At 37.7% G+C, this 27,010-nt stretch overlaps 1 protein-coding gene across 3 annotated transcripts in view; it reads left to right on the plus strand.

Moving 5' to 3' along the window:
* The window catches only part of MLLT10 (MLLT10 histone lysine methyltransferase DOT1L cofactor), a 135,202-nt gene that overhangs the window by 33,504 nt on the left and 74,688 nt on the right, over positions 1-27,010 (plus strand). For all 3 annotated transcript variants that reach the window (XM_068405170.1, XM_068405169.1, XM_068405171.1), the window contains 4 exons: positions 1,685-1,794; positions 8,014-8,117; positions 11,718-11,811; positions 13,830-13,925. In XM_068405170.1, the coding sequence (XP_068261271.1) occupies positions 1,685-1,794; positions 8,014-8,117; positions 11,718-11,811; positions 13,830-13,925 (404 nt within the window). The remainder of the gene's footprint in view (positions 1-1,684; positions 1,795-8,013; positions 8,118-11,717; positions 11,812-13,829; positions 13,926-27,010) is intronic.

Below are 27,010 nucleotides of genomic sequence, written 5' to 3' on the forward strand. Positions count from 1 at the left end.
CTCTTGTTCAAAAAGTGTATTAGTGCTGTGGTACTTCATTTGTTTCATTATATAGATATTGTTTTTGTTATCATGAAAGATAAAATTGTGCTGTTGCCCACAACTATCCTGGGTGTGCACTCTGTATTTCAGAAATCAGAATATATTAAGCTTGTAGGTTTCTGGCTATATTGTTTAAATTTTTTTTATAATAATCTAGTAGCATTCAGTTAAAGTTACTTCTGATACTGGTTTCTTGTAGTGGAAATTCTTTACTTGCCTAAATTTCAGTTGGCTTAGTAAGTGTGGGTTCTTTTAATGTCTGTGGTATATTTTGTAAATTTACATAATAATTTTTCATTATAAGTGTAACTGGAGTATGGGCTTATTTACGTCTGAAGTAAAAGCTTTTGCCATCTGTTTATGAGTAACTAACTGAAGAAGTTTTTTTTCAAAATTTCAGTGTCACTTTTCTACTGGTGTAATGGCTTTCTTAGATGAATGGTGTTTTTATTTGACTTAATTTTTTGAGAGGAGATTTAAAGAGAAATATTAACCATTAACACCATGTTAACACTTATTTATCTGCCTTTAGTAAGATGACTCTGGCTTAGGGCAGTTTGCAAGTCTTAGAAAAGTACTTATAAACACTTACTCCCTGAAGATATTTCAAGTAGAGGAGAGAACAAAAAAAGACTGTGATTTTTATAGCTTTTTCCAGTCTGTCTGTTAATGATAATTTTCAAGTGGTCTGTTTGAACTGTTTTTAAAGGCAGCTCAAGTTGGCAGTTTATACTTTCTTTTTCCTACTCTTTTATTAGTCTCATGCTTGTTCTGTGTGGAATAATTCTAGAAACTATTTGTGAATAAAATGATGAAGCAGCACAGATACTGTATTTAATTGGAGATGAAATACTAGAATGCTATTTTCTTTCAGGATCTTAGTATTGAAAAAAGGCCTAAAATTATTAGGTTTCTTTCTGAATTGGTGTTTCCCCCGCCCCCATCCAACCAAATGTCAGACAATTAAGAATGTTTACTTCTTGAAATGTTAAAGCACAATATGGTAAGTAACTAAGCATTTACTGATGACCCCAAGTTAATGGGTTAGGAATATCAACTCCTATAACCAGTCCTATTCTATGAAAAAATGAGTTGGCCACACCTTTAAAGAAGGAAAATAAGAGATTTGATGGAGGGGATTGCGTTGGGATTTCTTTCTATAGAAAGAATACAAGAGTCTAGTCAAATTAGAATGACTTTGTTTAAATAAAAAGTATACACTGAAGTCTTATATGGTGATAATGCTTGCATGAATACTAGTTTGTTCAGATGATATTTCCCTTTTGCAGGAATTTGCGTAGTTTTTATGCGATGACTATGTTAATCCAAGAAATTTAAAGAAATAACCTGTTATTCCATTTATGTGTCACTGTTCATATAAATCATTAGTATTTGAATTTCATGGAGTATTATTTGTGTAAATTCTCCACTGAATAAACTTAATGTATTACAACTCATCTAAACTTTGGATAATATAAAATGAAATGTAAACATGACTTAAGTAACTTATGTCTGTAATATTCTAAACAGTTAAAATAGTCCATGGAAAAAAGTGTTGTAAAAGATTCTTTGTACTATAATTGAAATGTCCTTTGAGCTTCTAGAAAACATTACAATTAAATACAATTATAACTTTTTGTAGGTTGGGCTCATGTGGTTTGTGCTCTGTACATTCCCGAGGTGCAGTTTGCAAATGTTTCTACAATGGAACCTATCGTGTTGCAGTCTGTTCCTCATGATCGTTATAATAAGGTATAATTATATGTCGTTTCATCTATATCTAATGTATTTATTTTAAAACTTGTGAGCTTTAATAATCTAAAACTACACTTCTTAGAATGCACTTCATATAAAATTCATAAATGTATGCAGTAATGCTGTATGTTTTCTGCTATGGCTTTATGATAAATTCAAGAATTAAGAAAGCTATATTATTAAATTAAGCTGTAAGGTTATCTGCCATGTCTCATTATTCTTTTACAGATTAGGGACTGTTTTGTTAATTAAAAATATCGTGATCTTTGAATAACAGTTTATTTTGAAAGGAATGTGAAATATTTCCCATAGGTTAAAGTATTACAGCATATTTGAAATGTTATTATTAATTACCACTAAGTCCTACTGTTGCAAGTATTGATATGATGTTCATAAACATTTCTTTTAGGAAGAAAAACTATGCTCAGATACTAAGGCAAAAGCTTGCAGACTTTTGCCTTTGTAAACAGTGTTCACTTTAGTAGGATTATTTGCTTGTAGAAGAACTGTTTCAAAATAAGTGTCAGTGAGATGGAATGTTTTATAAAGTATGGTCAGACTTTATTAAAAAAAAAAAAAGGCAAAGCACTGTAGAAGTAACTTAATAATGTTCTATATTGATAGTTACATCTCTCTACTTGTTTAACTTGTGCTGCCTCTTCGTGACCAGACTTAACTAATTCCTCCTTTGTATTTCTATATTTTCCCTTCTGTAAGCAGCAAATTGTCTGAATTTCTGATTAGTTTTATTACATATTTTTCTTGCGTTGTTCTTTTTACCTGTAGTTTCTTTCTTTTATTTTATGGTGGTTTCGCGACACTGGGGTAGAAGAAGAATAGACTGTGTTATAAAAGGAAGAAAGAAAACAAAGAGGTGTATCACCTCTGGTGTTCTTCCTACAGGGAAACCAGTCCTGTTCGTGTTGCCTCTGCGACCTCTGATTTTTGGGGTTTTTTCCTCTGTTTACGTCTCTAATTTGTGCACACCCCGCCCCCCCTTTTCCTCTCCTTTTTTTTTTTTTTTTTTTTTTTACAGTTGCTGTCAGTATGTTGTGCCCATCTTATTTACTACTGTATCCAAAAAGCCAGGAGTCAAACTCTAGGTTCTTCTCATGCTTTCTTATTACGTACTACCTGAGCATTTGTATTGGCTTCTCACTGTTGGCTTCCTTCTCCGTTGGCAAGAACATGCAACAGTGAGATTAAGTGCAGAACTAATAAAATTTTTGTGCTTGGACGTAAAGCAGTACAGATTTGCTGTGGCAGATGAGTTTATTTTCTCCCTCTCCTCAGCTGGGCCAACAGCACATCTGTTTTCAGTAGTCATAATGTTGTTTTTTTTTTATTATTATTTTTTTTTTATTGGTAGTGGTTCTTCCCTAATGTACTTCAAAAATTTTGTGGAACATTTTGGATTCTGTTTTATCTTGCCCCATTTCCACTGGTGATAATTGATATTGGATGAGTAAATCCTTGTAACTTCAAAAAACGTACCCTGCGTCTTTTAATATTATTTGTTCACAAAGTCCATTGTTGGTCTGTGTCTTTAGTCTTCAATTCCTTTTTGTTACAACTAAAGTTGCTTCTTTCTTGAACTGTTTTTCTTCCAAATAGACATGTGTAGTTTTTTTTTACTGTTAAAATTCCAATTTGCATTTTGTTGGTCTGTAGTTATGATTTCTTTTTTATTGCTAGATAATTACTAGTGCCATAGAGATCATGTAGATAAAGTTCCTGATGGTGTCCAGTTTTTCATTTTCTGCATTTTAAATGGGTGTTCTGATTCGGGGCTATTTTACATGATAACAGTCAGCCTAAAACTACTCTTATACAGGCCACTATACTGTATTGTAAACTGTAATGAGACCTATATCAGAAATTTCAAGGCTTGGGGCCATGCCCCTAGCCTGCAAATTATTTATATTTTTTTTTTTTCCTCTCTTTTTACAGAATCCAGTTTTTGCTGTCTTTATTTGGTCTGTTTGGTTCAGGGAGATAATGGTTATGGATTTCAGGGGAATTGAAGAAATGCCTGTAGTGAAGTTGCTGCAGCAGACTTCCTGAAACCAATCTAATTTCACTGCTAACAGCAGCCTAATTGTAGCTGCGCATAATTTAAGAGGCAGTGGCCGACTGGGGACTCTCCCAAATTTTTGATAAATCTGTAGCCAGTGTTGAGTTTGATACTGCTGTAGCTAAACAGTCACCAGTTCCCAAGTAGGCTGGTTTTGAGCAAAACCAATACAACTACTAGTTCTCTTTTCAGGTAGCCTACAGTAACTTCACCGTCCCACCCCCCTTGCTATTCAGTATAAATTGTGTTTATTTAAATGATACGGTTTTTAGATCAGAAACTTTGTGAAGCGTTTAACTCTGACTATCAATTTGAGAGGAAGTGGGAAAGAAAAACTTTTTTTTAGAAGTAGATATGGCAAACAGTTTTAAAACATTTGTTGCACATTGTGAACAAATGTAAATAGGTAATTAGGAAAAATGACTAGAGTTGTTTCTCCTTTTAGAGAGGCTTAGTGCTAATTTCATTCTCTCTGTCAATTTGGGTTGGAATAGGATGATTTTAAGAAAGATTTTATTTCCTGTGAAGTCCTAAATAATTCTGCATATGCGTCTGGATACGTATAGAAGGCTAGCATATGGAATTGAGGGAGAATACAGGTCAATGAAAGTCACCTTAAGGGAAAATTCATACGGTAGTCTTTATTTTAAAGACAAATGTCATTGGAGTTTTGGCAGGAGATAGTACTTAATTTACACATTTTTTCTTCTATGCACTTGTTTGTTTATTGAACACTGCAAAATATGCAATATTACAAAGTGCAGTGATCTTAAATGCAAGGAGAAACACAGCAGACACCAGTGAATGAGGCTTATCAATGTAAAGATGTTTGGCTGCTATTTCCCTGAAGTTTACTTGATTCTGGGATAAAAACTATCACATTACAGAATGAATCCACTGAATGACTTGATTAGTAGGTTACTAACAGGAAAGCTCTCCTTACACAGTTGCTTCCAAAAAGAAATGGACTAGTAGTTGCTCTCCTATTTAGTAGGTGTTTGTTATTCCTTGGATGGTTATGCATGGATAATCTCTATTTATTTTATGTGAGCTTTATTTGTCTCTTTCAGGTTCATTTGAAAATATGTGGTAATTGATTATAATTACTGCTTTTTGGAATCTCTTTTAAGAGCTGATTTAAAAAAATAAGTGCAGTTGGAGTTTCTTGATCTGCCTAGTAGTAAAGGCAGCTGTTAGACTTTTATTTCAGCGCTTGCTGCAACAGTGAGAAATTTCTGCACAACTCCTGGGTTTGTGTAAGCAGGGAATGCTCTTGGGTGGCTGTTACAAGTAGAGTAAACTATTTCTCAAATTACTTTTTGTTTTATAAGGTTTTTCTTGCCTCATTTTCCTTTCTGTCTTTGCTTTTGCAAAGGTTTACATTTTGAATCTTCAAAGAAAAAACACTGACAGAAATATAAAGGCAGCTTTGCAAAATGTATATTTTGCCATTAAAGAAACTAGGATATTTGTTGTGTTTTTTTGAGTAAAATTTCCTTGCTGAGTCAAAAGCTTTGTGTAATGTTTTGCTTATTTTCTAATGAGTTTGGGAGAGGTCCAAGTGCTCTCTTCCCTTAAGGGTTCTGAGGAGCAGTGCTCCTGTAGGTTGTGGGACACTGAGTTTTACGCTTCCACATTCCAGAGGTTTCAGAGGAGATTTGCAATTGCATGGATTTGCAAATACATGAAAGTCTTCTGCTTTGTGAAAGAAAAAGATTCTCAGGCTTCTGGAATTGTTTGTGTCTAAGAGAAGGCAGAACTATGAGAAGTTCAGCTTTAGAGAGAACTTACCGTCCATGTTGGAACAGGAAGATGAACCTTCTTTGGCCCCATTTCATATGGAAGATTAGGAAACAGGTTTTATACTTCCCATTAGGGTCCACTGTTGTAGGAAGGTTAGAAGTTAATTGAGCTTATGAAAATGAATAGGCAGTCCACCATGTTGTGTTTAAACTTCGTAATGTAGCTGATCATAATAATTTTTCAGTCATTTTATTGTAAATTGGTTTAAGGGGTCCTGAAACACAGACCCTAAATGTAGTATTTAGTGTTGAAAAACAGGGCCTACATCCTTACTAAATGGAATGCTTATATTGCTTTTCTTTCTGAACTTCAGTGAGGAAAAAAATTACAGATCTTAAGGTAAAACTCTAAAAAAACAGAACAGTTACTGGAGCTTGAATTTTCTGGGGTCTGTTGAACTCTCTGTTTATAGAGGTACATTGCTTTTGAAGTTACTTACACTTAATATAGGTACTCAGATGAGGATGATAGATCATGACCTTGTTTGTTCCTAAAAACTAAACATGTCAGGGCGTGGTATGAAAGGCTAAAAAGCAGCCAGTCTCAGACCCTGTCAAACAACTGAATTATCTGTATGCACTACCTTGATGTACAAAGGGAGCAAGGCAAAGAATTAAGTAGGATTATCCCCTTTCTGATCCTTGAAATGTTAGGATGTAGGGTTTGATTTTAGGATATATTAGCTATTGGCTTTAATGCTTTTTAAAAGTCTTGTGGAAACTGTACAAGAATGACTCACCTACGCTAGAGTCTCGCATGTTAACAAAAATGCTTTAGTTAGCTGATGTCTCATGTTAAATGTTGTTCTAAATACCTCTGTTAAGGGCTGTTCTAATCTCAGAATTTCACTCATTTTCATGTCTTTCTACGTAACACTGGTTTTGCATTATCTAGTTTTTATTTTTTATTTCAGTGGTATCATGCTCCATTTTTCTTAAACTGTATTTTCTACTACCTGTGGTTGGTGTTCTTTTTATTTATTATTCTACTCATTTGCTGCCTCACTTAAGGGAGGTTGTGCTACAATTGCAGTGAGTCAGTTACAGTTTAAACGTAGACAGTTTTTTTTCTTGGGGGAAATAAAAAGTTCTCTTTTCTCATCTAAGATCTTGTAATGGGATTTCTACAGAGGTAGCAGTGTGTCATTGACATTTATCACCTCCGTAAGGTTCTCTCTCATTTAAAAAGAGACACTTGCCTGCCCCAGTGCTGGAGGATACTTTCATTAACAATCTGTTCTTAAATTGTTAAATTTTACACATAAATGTGATATGATAGAAACTCTCTAAATGGCATTTCAATAATTAGGACAGTAAAAAATGGGAAGAGATTTAGTTTTGCCTGATGTTTCTTCCTGAAATGCTGGTGAGAGATTGTAGTGATGTCTAGTATAATAGTGAGCTTCCATACAGCATGTATCCATGTTTGTTGGCCACATATTTTTTTAAAAAAAAAAAAAAAAGTATTGAATAATAGGAAAGATTTTGAATTTTTTGTCTTAATTTTTTTCTTCCATTTTACTGAGAATTTTTTGAAAATATTACAAATTACCATAGTATCCCAGTAAAACAAATAAATTGACAGAAATGCTATTAAAAGATTTTCAAGTACTAGACAGGTTGTTTTCATTTTAGCTTGGTTTTGAACTTGAAATGGGTTTGACATACTAATTTAAGCTTTGTTTACAGAAGGTTCTTGCTTGATTAGTTTCTAAGATGTTTATGGGGCTGTCTAAGTCATGCTGAAATTAAAGCAGCTCTGTTAAGCACCATATTTAATTAAAGGTAACAGAGCATCCTGTGAATATTGAAGCATGCTATGAGACTTCTGAAAATTCTTTACAACAAATGTACAAATAAAATTTTAAGTTTGCAGTTTTTCTGTATGTAATTTTGTAGACGTACGCATGTATACTGTATGGTATCTTGTACCATTAGGCACTCAGTCTAATTTGATGCTTCTGAATGCCACCGATACAGGTAATGTTAAATGAATGTCAGAATGATTGCGACCTAGAAGGATATAAACACAAACTTGAAAGCAAGGGAAATCTTGAAGCCTAATGCTATTAACCTTTGACTGTTTGACCATTTGGCTAGTTGAATAGCAGTATAGAATTTAAATAAATTAGTATTTGTGCTGCTTTAGCATGGGTGAAGTGTTACACAGATCCCAAGTGTCTACCAGGTGATCTTCTTTTGCAAACAAACATAATTACTTTTATAAAGAAGTTCTTATATAAGCTTAGCTGCAAAATCCAGTCACCCTAGAATCTCCTGTGAGTAACACAGAGTTCATTTGTGTGCTTTTTATCACATAAAGTATTTTCTCTTTGATAGACGTGCTATATTTGTGATGAACAAGGCAGAGAAAGTAAAGCAGCCACTGGTGCTTGTATGACATGTAATAAACACGGATGTCGACAAGCTTTTCACGTAACATGGTAAGTATGTTTTATTATTTAACATCTTTGATGTTCCAGAAAGAATTGATGCACACAGTGTAATGAATAAACTCTTTATTTAGTATATTACTGAGTAAAGAAATACAATAAAGTGGTCTGTGTAGAAATATCTAACTTTATTATAATAGAGTTTACTAACAATATGGCAGTGGCAGCATAGGCATGGCTGTGAGCTGTAGAAGCTGTCTGATAATACTCCCTTGGGTTGTGTTAAATGCTGTGTGCTCTTGTGAATAAAGTTTAGTGGTTTTTTTTGTCTTACATTATTTTTATTAGATGATATTTTATAGGATATGGGAATGTGAAGACATTGTTTGGTTACCTGTGAACTGATTTGATGTTTATTTTGGTAAATCAATGGGAAAAATAATTGAACTATATAGAAAATGCCCTAGACTCACTCTTTCCGGTACAGTTTTCCAAACATTTGGGGGTAGTTCACCTCACTGGTTTTATCTAAATGGTACACATCTATCCTGAACTATTCATTTAGGTTTCATGTATAGCTGTTGGAGAAAAACAGCTGTGTCCACCATCTGATTCATTCCACTTCAAGATATTTAGGTTTGCTTGCATTCAGGAGATCACAGAATCACAGAATCAGTCAGGTTGGAAGAGACCTCAGGGATCATCGAGTCCAACCGTTGCCCTTATACCACCCTGTCAACTAGACCATGGCACTAAGTGCCATGTCCAGTCTTTTCTTAAACACATCCAGAGATGGTGACTCCACCACCTCCCTGGGCAGCCCATTCCAATGTCTAATAACCCTTTCTGTAAAGAAATTCTTCCTGATGTCCAACCTGAACCTCCCCTGGCGAAGCTTGAGGCTGTGTCCTCTTGTCCTATCGCTAGTTGCCCGGGAGAAGAGGCCAACTCCCACTCCACTACAACCTCCCTTCAGGTAGTTGTAGACTGCAATAAGGTCACCTCTGAGCCTCCTCTTCTCCAGGCTAAACAACCCCAGCTCCCTCAGCTGTTCCTCATAGGTCAGACCCTCCAGACCCTTCACCAGCTTGGTCGCCCTCCTCTGGACTCGCTCCAACACCTCAATGTCTTTCTTGAAGTGCGGGGCCCAGAACTGGACACGGTACTCAAGATGCGGCCTCACCAGTGCCGAGTAGAGAGGGACGATCACTTCCCTAGACCGGCTGGCTACACTATTCCTAATAGAGGCCAGGATGCCATTGGCCTTCTTGGCCACCTGGGCACACTGCTGGCTCATGTTTAGCTGACTGTCCATCAGCACCCCCAGGTCTCTTTCCACCGGGCCGCTTTCTAACCACTCTTCCCCCAGCCTGTAGAGCTGCATGGGGTTGTTGTGGCCGAAGTGTAAGACCTGGCACTTGTTCTTGTTGAACCTCATGCTGTTTGTCTCGGCCCATCTATCTAACCTGTCCAATTCCCTCTGTAGGGCCTTCCTACCCTCCAGCAGATCGACACTCCCACCCAGCTTGGTGTCATCTGCAAATTTGCTGAGGGTGCACTCAATCCCTACGTCTAGATCATCTATAAAGATATTGAACAGCACTGGCCCCAGAACTGAGCCCTGGGGAACACCGCTAGTGACCGGCCGCCAGTTGGACTTTGCCCCATTCACCACCACTCTCTGGGCTCCAGCCATTTTTTAACCCATTGAAGAGTCCACCCATCCAAGCCCCGGGCAGCTAGTTTGTCTAGGAGGATGCTGTGGGATGCTTGTCTCACTTTATGGACTTCTAAGAGAGGCTGAATAATTATATAAAACCACATGTCAACAGGTAAAAGGAGGCAAAAGAAGTTCTACCCGCAAATTTACAGGCATTATTATTTTTTTTTTTTTCAAATTAGCTGAAGCTATTTTGCAATAGATAGGTAGCAGATTTACACAGACTGTCTAGCTACATAATCTGTGGATTTACCCATCTGTTTTATGAGTGCCCCAGTATGCTGCTTCATGACCAGCTCAGTCAGGGAAATGGTATTTGCACATCTACGTAAATGTATTTTTTTCGGAGTAATCAAGTGGTACTTTGAATGTCCTGTACAGATCTTAAAGGATATAATTCTGTAGTTTAGGTGCTGATTTCTTGGCAGCTCTTCCTTTTTTTCTTCTCATTACTTGACTATCTGGCAGGTTTTACTCTTTCATAAGCATCTGATTTTTCATTGGATGTGATCAATGTCAAGTTTCTTTTTATGGTGAAAATGGATTGTGTTCCTCAAAGGGTGCATACTATGTGAAGAGGTTACTTACAGATGTGAAAAAATGTATACATCCAAGTGTTTGGATGAAAAGATCTCTTTTCTTTCAAACACTTGGATGCATACAAGAGTCCTTTTCATCTTTTTTCTCTCTTCCAAAACCCTGTTTTCCGTGAATGCCATAAAGAACATAAGAATTAGGTTCAAAATTAAAATCTTTATCTTGCCAATTTTTAGAGGTTTTTGATTCTAAAAAAGACGAGCTATGTACTATGAAATGGTATCTAGCCAGAAAGTACTCTGACTGAGATTATTGAGAGGCTTGTGTAATATTTAAAAAATGGAAGAAAAATGTGAAAACTACAGAAGGCAGAGATCCAGGGCAAGGTGTATCAATTTTGGGTAAACAAAACTAATGTCTAAGGAAGAATGAGCTTGAGTCCATCTGTTTTTGTATGGCAAGCTTAGAGTGATAAATCTTTGCTTGAAGAGATCCTGTAAAATGTTTTCTGTAGTTGGCATCTGCTGTAGGTGTGCATGTACTTAGGAAGCAGTATTTCTGGATTGCCCAAGAACATAATTTATAAATGTGATTTTAAAAAGCAATGAAAATAAGCTGCCTTAGATATTATTCTTTCATTTAAATATTCCCGTGCATCACTTTGACTCTAACATTGCATTATTATGCTAATGAAAATGATATGGAAAATGAAACTGAATATTTGGTTTTTCAATGTCTAAGTTGGTTTTGATAAAGCAAATAAATCAAGATTACAAATAGTGAAAAGCAAATTTGATTTGGAAAAAATGGAGTAGAATAAGGTAATAATTATCCTAGGCAAGGAAACTTGTAAGTCTTGTTCTTTTAAAAAGAAGTTAACCTGCCACAATCTTTTAAACCAATAAATATGGTTTGATTTATTAAGTCATTGAAATTCTATTCAAAAAAAATTTAATGTAATTTTCCTGGCAAAACAGAGAAGGATGTATGCAACTTCAGAAAAATTTATTATTTGGATTTACAGTCTGGTTTTGTTAAGAACTGTTCTTTCCGTAGATAATTTTTGGCTTGAATTTGAACTAAGAATCATTGTAAATTGCTTGGTTGGTTTATTTGTGGAAGTAGCTGCGTAATAAATGTAGATTTTCAAGCTATAAGCTTGTGCGAGTGGCTTAAAGACTGTGAAAAATGCATCAGGCCAAAGTATAAACCATACATGTCTTTTACTGGGCTACAAAAGTCGGTTATGTGCTTGCATGCCATTAGAAGTCACTTGTACGGAAATCTCGTTTGCATCTGCATTTGATAGGTATCTGTACATTATCAGCTGTGATATTGTGGTACAAGTTGATGTAAAATTGCTTTTTCTTGACTGTTGTTTGGTTTATTTTTAGTGCACAGTTTGCAGGACTTCTTTGTGAAGAAGAAGGCAATGGTGCAGATAACGTCCAATACTGTGGCTACTGTAAATACCATTTTAGTAAACTGGTATGTATTTGCTAAGTTCTATAAATAAATTGTCACTGACTTATTTTTTCACTCTGAATTGCTATTAACACTAGAAATAATATTTTCATGTAGCTCAGAAAGTAGATTGTATTTCATTAAAACAATATTTTAATCACAGTTACAGAAGTACTAGCTGAAAATGTTTTTGTAAGTGGTTATTTTCTAGATGTGTGGGTTTTTCCCCTCTGCCAGAAATAGCATGCACATTTGGTGTTTTTTTTTGTTAAGTTCCTGTAATGTTTTCTTTTGCTGTTTGATTAGTTGGCTTCTAGGAATTTAGTCCATTTTGGAATAATCTAGAAAATATTACTTGTTATCCTGTATATTACAGAATAAAGACACCCTTCATTTCTTTCTGCTTCTGTTACTCTTTTTTTTTTTTTTTTAAAAAGTGTTTCTCCTTTTGTTCTATTTCTCACTGTGTAACCAGTGGATGTTCCCTGCCTAGAAGTTCTCTGAAACACAACCTCAAGGAAGTGACTTGAGGTTTGATTTTTAAAAAACAAATAAGCAAATAAAAAACTTTGAAATTTCTCAAGTTATTTCAGTAGGTTTTGGATCAGACCTCTGGAGTCTTTCCTATCACTTCTTATCAGTTGGCAGTTGCAGATACCTGTTTCTGTGTATGTGTGTGTGTGTGTGTGGACTTGAAGGACTTGCTGATGTTTAAAAAATGTTATTTATGAATATTGAATTAGGAAAATTAGAATACATAAGCTTAAGTTCAGATACTGCTGTAAGTATAGTTAAACTTGCTGATTGCTTGTTTTCACCTGCTAAAAAAGGTGAATACTTGGGTGACTTTTGAATAGGTTGCAATGAGGTAAAAACACAGGGCCAATGAACTATTTTAGCTTCCTAGAAGATAAGTTTGGTGAGGTTAGCTCTGTGCTCTTGTAAATATTGATGAGTTTGCTTTGTAATGAAGATAAGTCAGGGCTTTCTAGGCCCTTACTAAGCTAAGATTTTTTTTTTGTTATCTTGAGCTAAGTATACAAAAAGAACAAAAACGGTCTATTACCTAGCAGTGAAGTCAAGCTTTTACACTATTAGGCATTTTATTTGAATGTTCCAGTGCTGCTATGATTGAGAACATGTATGTTTATTTAAAAAGCAAGTTTAATGATAAAGACATAACTCCATATTTGACATGTAATTAGTTAACTTTCCATTACGAGACTATAGTGGTAAGAACAGTAAAGACTGGCAGGGTCATTTAAGTGTTTCAGTGTTTCTTTAGGATTATTGTGACTGTTGATGCCTGGTTAATACACGTGTTTAGTATTTACTACTGAAGATGGTGGGTGGTGTATATCTACTATACCACTGAAAACTTTGCTTGGCAAAGCACTGACCTGAAGTGTCATTATAGTGCAACCTCAGTTATGATAAAATAACAAACATTTTGAGCACTGGCCTAGCATAAAGTATTTGCAGTCCCAGACTAGGCTCTCAAACATTACAGAAATACAGGTAATTATGTCTGCCGCTTGTAACTGCATACGTGACCATAGCGTCCTGTATCCTGTTTTTAAAACAATTTTAATGAAAATATTGCAGACAGACCACTTGAATGATAAATCATGAAGCCATAAACCAGCCACCTCACAATGTATTTAAAGCATGTGGCAGTGCTAGCACTGTGGCTTCATGTGATGCTCATTTGAGCAGCATCTTTTCTTTTTTAAGTTATGAAAACTTGAAAATGAGTCTAGCATCTTTTAAACTTTTAAAAGTGAAGTATCTCATTTCTTTGTGGAAAGTGTATCTTGCAAATTCATGGGAGGTGTGAAAGTCGATAAGATAGGCTTTTTTCCTGGTATACATTGAGTAGTCTTGTTAATTTTATTAGTGTTAGTAATTTGTCAGTTTTTCAGTAACTGGTTTTTTTTTTTTTCTTCAAGCAGTAGGTCCTCTTATCTGTTGAAATGCTTTATACTTTTTATTTATTCAAATGGTTCCTTTTCTCTATCCATAAATATATTTTCTCTTTTTAGAAAAAGAGCAAACGGGGATCTAATAGGTCATATGATCAAAGTTTAAGTGATTCTTCCTCTCACTCTCAGGATAAACATCATGAGAAGGAGAAAAAAGTAAGTGGATTTGTCGTTGCTAATTATGTGGCACATCTGCTTAATAGTAGCACTTTCTGATAGATTTAATTTTTGCTGAAAAGTGTGAAGGAAATCTTGTTCCAGAAGCACTGAATAATAAATAACACAGGTGATAAACTAGAGGTACTAGGGTCCAATGAGGAAACATTTTCAGGTGCGTTTGTACATGCACCTTCCTATTCCTGTTCATCATCGGTTTTGGGGGACACACTGAAACATATCCATTGGGAAGGCTGTTCCCATGCAACTGCCTTTGCTTTAGTTTTCCATTAGAGATTTTTTTTTGCGTGGCTTTTGTGACTACGCAGGAAAGAAAAACAGTGGTAGGCATTTTAGCAAGTGTGCTGATAAACGGGTGCATCTCATTTTTTATGTTTCATCCTGTCATATCTTTTTCTCCTCGTCAGAGAACTGACATCTCTTGTTGACACATTTTACTGGTACTGGTGGTCAAGCCCACTGTGATGACAAAATAACTTGTCATGTACCTGTGAGTCTTCCTGGGAGGGTACAAAGAATAGAAATTAGCAGTCAGTTACATCGTTGGTGTATCCTTTTAATAATTTAACTTTACATATTTAAAAAAAATAATTTATAATTATTACTTTACATTTTTATTACTGCTAGATTAATGATTGTCTATGGGAAATTTGTCATCTAAATTCAATACAAGGTGATAACAGACAGTGGCACAATAATGCAGATTTGCTTTGGCTCTTTTTTATCTAAGTATACATGTAAGACCACTCACCTGCACGCATCCTGTACAACTAACTTAATAGACTTTTCGGTGGGTGTGGGAAGACTTAGTTTTGCATTATTCAAAACCATTACATAAAAATTGAAATCAAAGGATGTATTGACCAAATGTGTATTATATGAGGGAGCTATATTTACAGTGACAGAAAAATTGAATAACAAATGTCAGTTTTCAGACCCTTAGTCTCCTTAATATTTGACTTGGTTTTTAAGCTCACTTCCGCTTTGGATGGATGTTGATCTCCATTGTTCTTGGATAATCTTCTAAAAGGCATCTTTAGATCAGGTTAATGGTGTAGGTGAATAGTTCAGTCTTCATCTAGTAATACAGGAGAGAGTGTGCACTGTGATGTGGATGACCCTCTAAATCTAAATTCATGACTAAAATAACAAAAGTATGGGTTTTTGGCAGAGCTTTTTTTCTTAGTCGCACATTGGTAGGAAAAAAAAAAATCCTGAATTACAGACTACAGAATTACCTGCAAGGTAAAACTTTACCAATATTTGCCATATTTTCTCTTAGTATGCTTAGTTTTTCAGCACTAACATATTTCAGATCATGTTTTGTCAAAATATATGCATGGATTTTTACTCACATTGACAAAACTTTGAAGTTGAATTTGAAGAAACTTTGAGGTGTAAGCATGAGGCTCAATTTCAGTTTTGTATGTCTGAGCAGTGCAAAAAAGCTGTTGTTGTAGTGTGTTTTTTGGTTGGTTTTTTTTTTTTTGGGGTGTTTTTTTGTTTGTGTTGTTTTTTTTTTTTTTTAAAAAAAAAAAAAAAGTAACTTTGACTGGAGATACTATGCTACTTCAGGTCATACTACCTGAAAAATCATCAGGGAGTACTTGGAGGGCTTTTCTAACAGAGTGTGTTCAGCCAATGTATCAGCTATTTTTACTTCTAGCTGTTCAGCTTCTCCTGCTCTGGAATTGCTTTGATGTGGTTATTCTAGAAATAGCTAATGTTGTGGCTTGCCTTTGCGAGACCTGGCCGCCTTCTGTGACTTGAAGTGTGCTAGAAATAGGATATTATTGGTGCTACAGGCAGGGCTTCGGGTTCTTTGATAATGGCTGGTTTTATAAGACACCAGGTGTGACGGTAATACCTGGGAAAGGTTTATGTCGTAGGGGCAAAAGGGTTCTGGGACAGGAATTAGCAGGGCTCATTCGGAGAGCTTTAAACTAGATTCGAAGGAGGATGGGGTGGTAGCTGGGCTTGCACCGCTGGGGCAACGCTCTAGTGTTGAGGTAGACCAGGAGGCCTCCCATCCCCCTGGGGTGAAATCGGTGTGCTCAGCTCGCTCCCTGAAATGCCTGTACACCAATGCACGCAGCATGGGGAATAAACAGGAGGAGTTGGAAATCCGTGTTCAGTCGGGGGGCTATGATCTAGTGGCAATTACAGAGACTTGGTGGGAAGCCTCGCATGACTGGAATGTGGTCATGGATGGCTATGTCTTGTTCAGGAAAGACAGGCCACTAAGAAGAGGTGGTGGAGTAGCTCTTTATGTGAGTGAGCAGCTAGAATGTATTGAGTTCTGTCCAGGGGCGGATCAGGAGCGAGTTGAGAGTTTGTGGGTGCGAATTAAGGGGCAGGCTGGCAGGGGTGATACTGTTGTGGGTGTCTATTACAGGCCACTGGATCAGGATGAGGAAGGTGATGAGGCCTTCTACAGGCAGCTGAGAGCAGTCTCTCAATTACAGGGCCTGGTTGTCATGGGGGATTTCAACTACCCTGATATTTGCTGGGAGGCCTACTCAGCCAGCCATCCTCAGTCCAGGAGGTTCCTCCAGTGCATTGATGATAACTTTCTGATGCAAATGGTGGATGAGCCAACTAGGAGAGGAGCGCTGCTGCATCTTATCCTCACTAACAAGGAGGGTCTTGTTGAAGAGGTGAAGGTTGAGGGCAGCCTTGGTTGTAGTGACCATGAGATGGTAGAGTTCAGGATCTCATGTGGCAGGAACAGAAGAGCTAGCAGAATCGCAACCCTGGACTTCAGGAGGGCCAACTTTGGCCTTTTCAAGCAAGTGCTAGGGGAAATCCCATGGGACAGGGTACTAGAAGGTAAGGGGGCCCAAGATAGTTGGTTAGCATTCAAGGACTGCTTCTTCCGAGCTCAAGATCAGAGCATCCCAACAGGTAGGAAGTCAAGGAAGGGTACCAGGAGACCTGCATGGTTGAACAGGGAACTGCTGGGCAAACTCAAGAGGAAGAAGAGGGTGTACAGATCATGGAAGGAGGGGCTGGCCACTTGGGAGGAATATAAGTCTGTTGTCAGAGGATGTAGGGAGGCAACTAGGAAAGCTAAGGCCTCCTTGGAATTAAACCTTGCAAGAGAGGTCAAGGACAACAGAAAGGGCTTCTTCAAATACATTGCAGGTAAAGCCAACACTAGAGGCAATGTAGGCCCACTGATGAATGAGGTGGGGGTCCTGGAGACAGAGGATAAAAAGAAGGCGGAGTTACTGAATGCCTTCTTTGCCTCTGTCTATACTGCTGGAGGCTGTCCTGAGGAGCCCCGGACCCCTGAGGCCCCAGAAGAAGTCAGGACAGAGGAGGAATCTGTCTTGGTAGATGAGGGCTGGGTCAGGGACCAATTAAGCAACCTGGACATCCATAAATCCATGGTCCCTGATGGGATGCACCCGCGGGTGCTGAGGGAGCTGGCGGAAGTCATTGCTAGGCCACTCTCCATCATCTTTGCTAAGTCGTGGGCAACGGGAGAGGTGCCTGAGGACTGGAGGAAAGCGAATGTCACTCCAGTCTTCAAAAAGGGCAAGAAGGAGGACCCGGGTAACTATAGACCGGTCAGCCTCACCTCCATCCCCGGAAAGGTGATGGAGCAACTTGTCCTTGGTGCTGTCTCTAGGCACATCAAGGACAGGGGGATCATTAGGGGCACTCAGCATGGCTTCACCAAGGGGAAGTCATGCTCAACCAACTTGATAGCCTTTTATGAGGATGTAACCCGGTGGATAGATGATGGTAAAGCTGTGGATGTGGTCTATCTCGATTTCAGTAAGGCGTTTGACAAGGTCTCCCACAGCATCCTCGCAGCTAAACTGAGGAAGTGTGGTCTGGATGATCGGGTAGTGAGGTGGATTGTGAACTGGCTGAAGGAAAGAAGCCAGAGAGTAGTGGTCAATGGGACAGAGTCCAGTTGGAGGCCTGTGTCTAGCAGAGTCCCTCAAGGGTCGGTACTGGAACCAGTTCTATTCAATATATTCATTAATGACTTGGATGAGGGAATAGAGTGCACTGTCAGCAAGTTCGCTGATGACACAAAACTGGGAGGAGTGGCTGACACAACGGAAGGCTGCGCAGCCATTCAGAGGGACCTGGACAGGCTGGAGAGTTGGGCGGGGAGAAATTTAATGAAATATAACAAGGGCAAGTGTAGAGTCCTGCATCTGGGCAAGAACAACCCCATGTATGAGTACAAGTTGGGGACAGACCTGTTGGAGAGCAGCGTAGGGGAAAGGGACCTGGGGGTCCTAGTGGACAGCAGGATGACCATGAGCCAGCAATGTGCCCTTGTGGCCAAGAAGGCCAATGGCATCCTGGGGTGTATTAGAAGGGGTGTGGTTAGTAGGTCAAGAGAGGTTCTCCTCCCCCTCTACTCTGCCCTGGTGAGGCCGCATCTGGAATATTGTGTCCAGTTCTGGGCCCCTCAGTTCAAGAAGGACAGGGAACTGCTAGAGAGAGTCCAGCGCAGAGCCATGAAGATGATTAAGGGAGTGGAACATCTCCCTTATGAGGAGAGGCTGAGGGAGCTGGGTTTCTTTAGCTTAGAGAAGAGGAGACTGAGGGGTGACCTCATTAATGTTTATAAATATGTAAAGGGCAAGTGTCATGAGGATGGAGCCAGGCTCTTCTCAGTGACATCCCTTGACAGGACAAGGGGCAATGGGTGCAAGCTGGAACACAGGAGGTTCCACATAAATATGAGGAAAAACTTCTTTATGGTGAGGGTGACCGAACACTGGAACAGGCTGCCCAGAGAGGTTGTGGAGTCTCCTTCTCTGGAGACATTCAAAACCCGCCTGGACGCGTTCCTGTGTGATATGGTCTAGGCAATCCTGCTCCGGCAGGGGGATTGGACTAGATGATCTTTCGAGGTCCCTTCCAATCCCTAACATTCTGTGATTCTGTGATTAACGTTTCTTCTACCTTCCGTGAACTGGAACATGGTAATCCAGAAGATCTCATGATCTGTAATACCAAGTGAAACAATGCAGTTTGAAGTGTCTATTATTTGACGTTCAGAGATTCTCATGGCACGTTATAGCATGTTCACTTACAGAGTTTAATTCGCTTTATATGTTGTATAATAACAAAACACTAGTTAAAACCACTAAATGATGAAAAAAGTTGCAGTTTGCTAAAGCTGTTAATCACCTAACTTTTTGTGGCTAGAGACTTTTTGTTTGGCAGTTTTAGTCTTACATGTTCTATAGTTGAAGAATGACTTGTGCTTTGGAAAATACTAATATTCAGTCAATGAACTGTATGTGATATGGAGGCTCATTCTCTTGGTAAAGTTGATAACCTTCTTCATGTGACATCTTATTTGATATAGTATATCCAATATACACTATCTTGGAGGAGTAGGGTCATTTTTTAGGGTGACTTTTCTTATTTTCTTCTCTAAATCCGTTTGGAATCTAGGTTGTTGTCATATTACAGTAAATATGTATATCTTTCTTCTCAGATACAGTGATGCATAAGAATAGTATTTCTGTTTCTGGGCACCCGTTCTTCACTGACTTTGTAGGAGTGTAATTTTTTCTTTTTTAATGTATCTCTTCATGCTAAATTGTGTTGAAAGTCTAGTTATTTGGGAGGACTGACAGCGTGACTGTAAATCATTAGAAATCTACTCAATCTGAGTATATTTAGTAATATATATCTTTGAAGTCCATAGGATTAAGAGCAAAGGTGTTGGTTGATTTGCTCCATGCTAAAGCTGTGTTAACTTGTGCTGTGTTCTGTGTCAGCCTGATAATCAACTGCATGTAATCTACTGGAACTGGCACCAGTTGGTATAGATGGCACAGCTAAATGATCTCTTGTGGAGGTCAGGAAGAACTATATAAGCAGATAAGCTCGTTTTTATTTAAACTTTCTTTTATTCTAGTAAGAGGAAAAGTAGGAACTTCTGTTTCAATTATCATGCTTATCATGGAGTTACTGATTTAACTACCTCGTATTTTTCTGACTTTACAGTAACACATTATATGTATTATGGAGAAAAGAGTAATGCTTTTAGTGTACCTTAGCACAACAAACACATCACAATAGTATTAAGCGTGGCACCTGGAATTAGTTAATTATTGTAAAATCAAAATGACAAACACACCACCTCAGGTATATCTAAAAACTGCTCTGTAAGATGTAGAATTTTATAAGGCTGCATTAGCTGCAGGTGTCCCTTTTCCCTCAAAGTGCACACTTTAGTCTTCTGCTTTTCACTATGAAAGAAAACAAACTCAAAACCTGATCCCTGCAGAACCTGTACACAAAATAATACTGATTAGTAGCACTGCTTATTGTCTCTGTAGACTCTAAAACTGAAATTCCATGGGTGGCAAAATCCTCAAACATTTATCTGAAGAAATTGTTATGGATTTGTTTTTTTCATGGAGCTGCTACTTCACTGTGGTTTTTATAGGCATCTCTAGAGCAATACTGGGAGAATCAGAATTTTGAGTAGATCTCTACCGTAGTAAGTTCTTCCTGTGCTCATCAAACAAGAGCTGTGTTTTTTTAAAGAAAAATCACATTGTTAGTCCAGATGTCTTCCTTAGTGTGCAGGGATCAACCAAAAGACTTTCTGTTTCACTGAAAAATTGCTATGATACACTTGAGGTATTATTAGATGTTACTCTTAATCTGTTATTTATTATTTATGCCATTACTACATATTACTTCAGTTTCATCATTATCTTCAAAAATTTTTAAGTGAAGACTTTGATTATGATTTGATCTTTCTACAAGTTCAGTGTCTCGTAGCGTCATTTACTTAACTCCTCAATGTTTGTACTCTGCCACATTATAAGATAGAGGAGAGTAACTTTGGAATAACTGGGGTAAAAAGTAAGATGAACTTTGAAGAAACATGAACTTTTCTTGCTTGAGAAAATTATGCGATGTTGTTTGTCTTAATTTGAAAACAAAATGGCACCTGAACATTAAAAACAGGTTATTAAGGATACTGCTCGATTTTTGTTTCTGTTTGAGCAATATATCTTCCTACACTTCAGTTCTCTAGCTGTAACTGTGAGAGATGTAGAAGCAAAAGATGCCTTAAGATACTCTTTTTCTTTGCTTTGGATCCTAGATCAATACAAGATTATTAGTACTTTATGTTGACTTTGTAACAGCTTCTAGAAGGTAGTCTTGATGCTTTTTAATGAAGTTGTATGTATATGCTGTTCACCAGGTACAGTGTTTTGTGTACTGGTAGACCATATGCAGTTAAAGGTGATCTGTAATGTTAAGCTTAATGAGCCAGGAAAATTAAATGTGTTCGTTTTGCTTGACATTCTGTTCACCTATTTCGTGACGTATATTTGATGGGTATCTTTAAGTTACTGTGCAGACAGTGGAGCATTTCACAGTATGTAACATAATACATATTTTAAAGTTTTAAATACTTGCAGTTTTTATAGGAATAAATGAAGATGAGCATGGACAATAACTAAATCAAGGCAACTATTTAATCTTGCACCGTTTCTGAAGTTATAAAGTGCTGTGCAAGTGTTTATCACTAACCATTAATATTAAACTGTGTAAATAACAGAAAAAGCATATTTTAATGTTAAAAGAAGAGTAGCTTGTTCTGAATAAGAGTTATTGTGCATTAGTCTTGCACCCCAGAGAAGCTGGCTGGCATTCTTATAATTGATTCTTAAATCTTTTTAACATTGACGTTAAGTTAAAATTCTGACCATTACCCTTGTATTGAAGTGAGGTTTTTGAGTCTTTTAAGTAATTTTATCAAGGATTGGTACTTAAGAACAAGTTTCATGCTTAGACCTATATATGTATGTATTTGAACAATGCTGGCAGTAGTGTTCCACCTCTCCCTATAAACTACCCTGTGCCTGTATCCTTTTATTACTGGGACTGCAGCAACACTGCTACTGCATTTAATTTTCCTGCTGTGGTTTATACCGTATAAAATGATAGATAGATGAATGCCTGAGCTAGGGCTGTTCTTGTCAGAATGAGATAAATTAGGATTTGAATTTGAAACTTGTGGACCATGGGCATCTTTCATTCTAGAATTGTTATGGTTATATTACTAATAGCTACTAGTCACAAATAGGAGGCCAAGCAGGTTTTGTATTGGGGATTAGCAAGAACTATACGCAGCTTTCTATTAAAGACGTTAGTTGTGATGGTGGCAGCTCTGGATTTACAAGCTTCAGTGATGGCAAGATAGCGCAGAAAATCCATAAATGACAAAAGCACCAGTCTGAGTACTCTGTGCTAACAGACCATTCTGATACGTTGGAATTATTTGAGGGAGTCAGAAACAGCGGCTGAAAAATTAGTGATTTAGACATTCAGATGATTTTGCTTACAAGAATCACTAAGGAAAACAGATTTTAAAATGTTGTTACGTTTTGAAAACTCGGGATAACCAAAGGTAGTGGGAGGGTTATAATTTTTGTAATAGAGAAGGGGATAAAAATGGAATCCTTTGAGGTCAGCCCAAGCAGTTTTGTCTGAGGGGCTGAGCACTGGTGCTTGCTGATAGTGTGCGTGTGTGTTAATTCTTCCTAAATAGAAGTTAGTCTCCTCTTCCCTGGGCAGGTGAACTCTTGCTCCTCCATTCTGCATCTACCTCTTCTTGTCCCTGTTACTGTTCATCTCTCATGCTCCTTCACTGAGCTAACCTAGCTCACTAAACGAGCAGAAAACTATCCACTGTTTTTTGTTGCTGCTGTTTTAGCAGTTTGAGTCAGCACACAGAAGGTCTGACAAGCTAAGCAGTGTAGCAGTGTGGGAAAGGTGAGAGAGGGGTCAGGAAACTTCGCCCCCCGCCTTTGTAACAGTCAACTGTTAAACGCCAAACTTCAGAACGTAGTTTAATCAAATGAAGTACTGTGGAAACCTCTTTGGAGAAGGCTGTGCATTCCCAAGTCAAAAATGAATTGCAAATAAGTGTAAATACCTTCAACAAGTTAAACGATACTTCCATGTGGAGATGTTATGAATTAATAATGCCATTAGAGAAAAGCTGCACTCATCCATTCCATCTGTGCTGGAAAAATTATCACTCACTTGCATTATGCAGTCTTCCCAGACATTGAGGTCCAAACTGTGGAAAGAGAGATTTGATAACATTTATTCTGTTGGTAACAGATCAGAGCTAAGGTACAATTATACATGTAACCTGAATTTGATATTTCAATGAGATGATATTTTCATTCAGTAGCCTGATAAATATTTCCTCTGAAGGTACGTTAAAGAAAATGAATGAGCAAGTGCTGATCTTTAGAGTGATCCAACATTTAAATGAGATAAAAACCCAAAGAGTTGGAACCCAGCTGTCTTTGTGAAATCATATTATGTAATAATTTTGTAGATTGAATCTTTATGGAAGAAATAGCAGCAATCAAAATGTGCCTTTTTTTCCCTTTTCCACCCCGCTACTCCCCACCCCACAAGAGGGCAATGTACAGAAAGTGCTACAGAATTCTGGAAATCTTGCACCATATTTGTTTTCTTATCTTGCAGCATGTAGCTATTGGAATTAAGAAGGTATTACATAATTTTTTATATAAGAACCAAAAGCCAAAAATGAGATCCCTAGTGATAAATAAAGCTTTCTGATTAATCATGACATATGAACTCTAGGTATTTCGTGTTGGTATTTAGCTACATCATAAATCAGGGCTCTTCAGGTTCTAGGATGAATAATGTTACAGCTGCTTACCCAGTGGCTGCCTGGCAATCACGCCTTATTTTTCTTACAGTAAGAAAGGTTTCAGGAGCTGCCTGAATCTGGTCTGTTGAGCTACCCTATTTGTGAACCAAGACTGAAGTTTCCTTTGTCAATTTTGTAGTTGGCCCTGTATTTTTTAATGTATTTTTCCTTGGAATTTTTCTTCTGCTAAATCCTGTTTTTACAGAATGTAGCATTACATTTATCACCTCTGCAACTATCTTAAAATACAGGTGTTTGAAACATCAGAACTGTTAATCTTTAAAAATTTAAGTCTGAGTATATAAATGGGATACCTGGGTTCTGCCTGCCTTCAGGGCTCCCTTAGGTTTCACTTACTAGCAATGTTATTTTCAGTCCTTGTTAAGAGTAATTTCTGCCCTATTTTTCCTTACAGTAAAGTTTTAAAAGGTCAGACATTTGATATCATTGCCTTCCCTAGAATGGTGGGTTTCCATTTGGCTTTCTGAATGGATGTTTATCTTAGTGAGCTGCTGCTATGTTGGTGGTTTTTTTTTTTTTTTTGGAGCTGTGGCTGATCAGAGGAGGTCTTACAAAAGTGAGGCATGCAGTGGGTTGTCTGTGAAGGGCCAGCTGTTTGTTCTTTTTTCTGACAGTAGGGAAGATGGCTAGCTTGTGTGTCCTTTGAGACAGACTTGATTAAAAGCTGTCATATTTGTTAAATATTGTGGGAAGTGATGTCCCTCTGTTATTGCTTTTCTGGATCCAAAAGTGCATATTTCAGAACTCTTATTATGCTTTGTATGCATCTTTATGGGGAGAAGAGGGTGCAACTGCAAGGAGTCACTTTGTGGGAGCTAAGTCTCTTCATCTCAGCAGGTTGTTGCTGAAATTTTTATTCTTATCAGTGTAAAACCTGAGCATTCCTTTCAAAGGTTTTCCTGCAGTGAAATATTCTCAGCTTCTTTGATGTTACTTGCATCTGGAGTCAATTCACATTCAGAAGTAGGACAAAAGAAAAGAAAAAGAAAAAAAAAGAGGAGAAATTGTTAGAGAAGGTATAACCTAAAAGGAGGAGGGAATGTAGAGTTAAGAACAGCAGACCTCCGGTGGATGACATCTTTGTATGCAAAAGGCCTTCGGGTGGGGTACCCCTCCAGTGGCCTAGAGCCATAAGCTGTAACCTTGGTAAGCTGTCCTGGCAAACTCTGTGTTGGTGTTTTGGATCTGGGAGAGAAATTTGATGGGGTTGCTGATGCTTCGCTTTACAGAACTTAAAGCATATTCTTTCCAGGCTCTTAGTTGTTTATGCCTCCTCCCTTCCTTCTGTTCTTGTATCACTCTCCTTCTTCTTGATACATCCTTTTCTGTTGAGACTACTATCAAAGTGATTTCAGTACATTACAGAATGTAATTTGAAGTCCTCCTGACTCTTCCTTTGATCAGAATTCTATGTTTCTTTGCCTTTCAGGCAAAATTAACGTTGGAAGTAAAAGAAAACTAGAAAGTCAACAGAAAATATTGTAAAACAGAATCACAGAATGGTTAGGGTTGGAAGGGACCTCTGGAGATCATCTAGTCCAATCCCCTGCCAAAGCAGATTCCCCATGAGCATGTTGCACAGGGTCCTGTCCAGGCAGGTTTTGAATATCTCCAGAGATGCCACATCCTTCCTGGGCAGCCTGTTCCAGTGCTCTGTCATCCTCAAAGTAAAGAAGTTTTTCCTCATATTGAGATGGAAATTCCCATGTTTCAGTTTGTGCCCCTTGCCCCTTGTCCTGTCACTGGGCACCACTGAGAAGAGTCTGGCCCCATCCCCTTGACACCAGCCCTTAAGGTATTTGTAAGCATTGATGAGATCCCCCCTCAGTCTTCTCTTCTCCAGACTAAACAGGCCCAGCTCCCTCAGCCTCTCCTCATAAGGGAGATGCTCCAGTCCTCTAATCATCTTTGTAGCCCTCTGCTGGACTCTATCCAGTAGTTCCTTATCTTTCTTGAACTGGAGGGCCCAGAACTGGACACAGTACTCCAGGTGTGGCCTCACTAGGGCTGTGTCGAGGGGGAGGATAACCTCCCTCGACCTGCTGGCCCCACTCTTCCTAATATACCCCAGGATACCATTGGCCTTCTTGGCCATAAGGGCACATTGTTGGCTCAAACAAAACTTAAAACGTTCATTTAAATGTTTCCTATTGTTTACTGGTATTGTTGTGAAGTTTCATCTTTAAGCATATTAAAGTCATTGCCTCTTGGCTCCAAAATTATAAATAAAAAAAATTCTTGAGGGTGTTTTAAATTTCCTAGTAAAATGATGAAAGCTAAAGAAACTCAGGCAGTGGCTTAGATTTCCATTTCATAACCTCCTTTTTGAGGCTTGTTTGGGGTTCAGTTGAAATTGTTACTCAAGTTTGTCTAAACATGTACACATGATACAGTACGCTGGGTAACTAGCGTTGATGAAAGGCTTTTGAATCAACAGATTTGATGGATAACATGGCAGTCCTGGTGTAGATGCTTCTGTTTTCTCTTGATCCCTGCTTGTTTTCTGGCAGTATGGATAGCACTTTTGGGACTGTTACATTTAAGAAATTCTTAAAAAGACTGTGCAGTCTATTTGAATCCCTCCTCTCATTTTTTTTTTTTCTTTCTTTCAAATGTATATCTTCCAGGTCTAAAAAGACCCAAAAGACCCAAACAAACAATCACCCCTCAAAAAAACTCCAAAAGAAAACAAAACCAAACTCTCCTGATCTAAAACTCCCTCAACAAGCCTGTATTAGGTTTTAAAAAATTGAAATCCTACCTTATGGTGTATGTTATTGTAAATATGACACCCGCACACTTTGTTATGAAAGGGAAAACTCCGTATTTCTATCCAAGTGGCACACTGGGAAAAAAATACAGGTTCACTTTAGTGTATGAAAAAAACAAACCTAGAAATCCCCATCAGCCTTTTAAAGACTCTTGGACCTTCCTTTGAGTTTTAAGAAGTGTACAAGAATCAAAAGGACTTTACATATTGTGTTCTAGCAAGTATGTTTTTGCATGGTATTTTGGTGAAGAGAGCTTTGGTACTTTATTTATGAATTTTCTTGGCTAAACTGTATTTCCTTCCTGGCAAAATTAGGTTATGAGTTTAGTTAAATGGATTTGGGGCTGGTTAGAGAGAAGGTGGTCTTTAAGTAAGTCAGCTGGAATTTATAGTTCATAAAGGTAGAGATAAATGTGTTTTGCTTTCAGTTTTGCATCTAGATTGTCAATTAACTGATTCTACTTTATTAGAGAATTTGAGAACCCATTCTCTTATTCTCTTAGACTGATTCAATGAAATAAGTTTCTGATATTTCTTCCATTGTGACTGAAATAGAAAGGTGATACTTGG

The sequence above is a fragment of the Nyctibius grandis genome, chromosome 7 (assembly GCF_013368605.1).
Source record: "Nyctibius grandis isolate bNycGra1 chromosome 7, bNycGra1.pri, whole genome shotgun sequence".
In the NCBI taxonomy this organism is placed as follows: domain Eukaryota; kingdom Metazoa; phylum Chordata; class Aves; order Nyctibiiformes; family Nyctibiidae; genus Nyctibius; species Nyctibius grandis.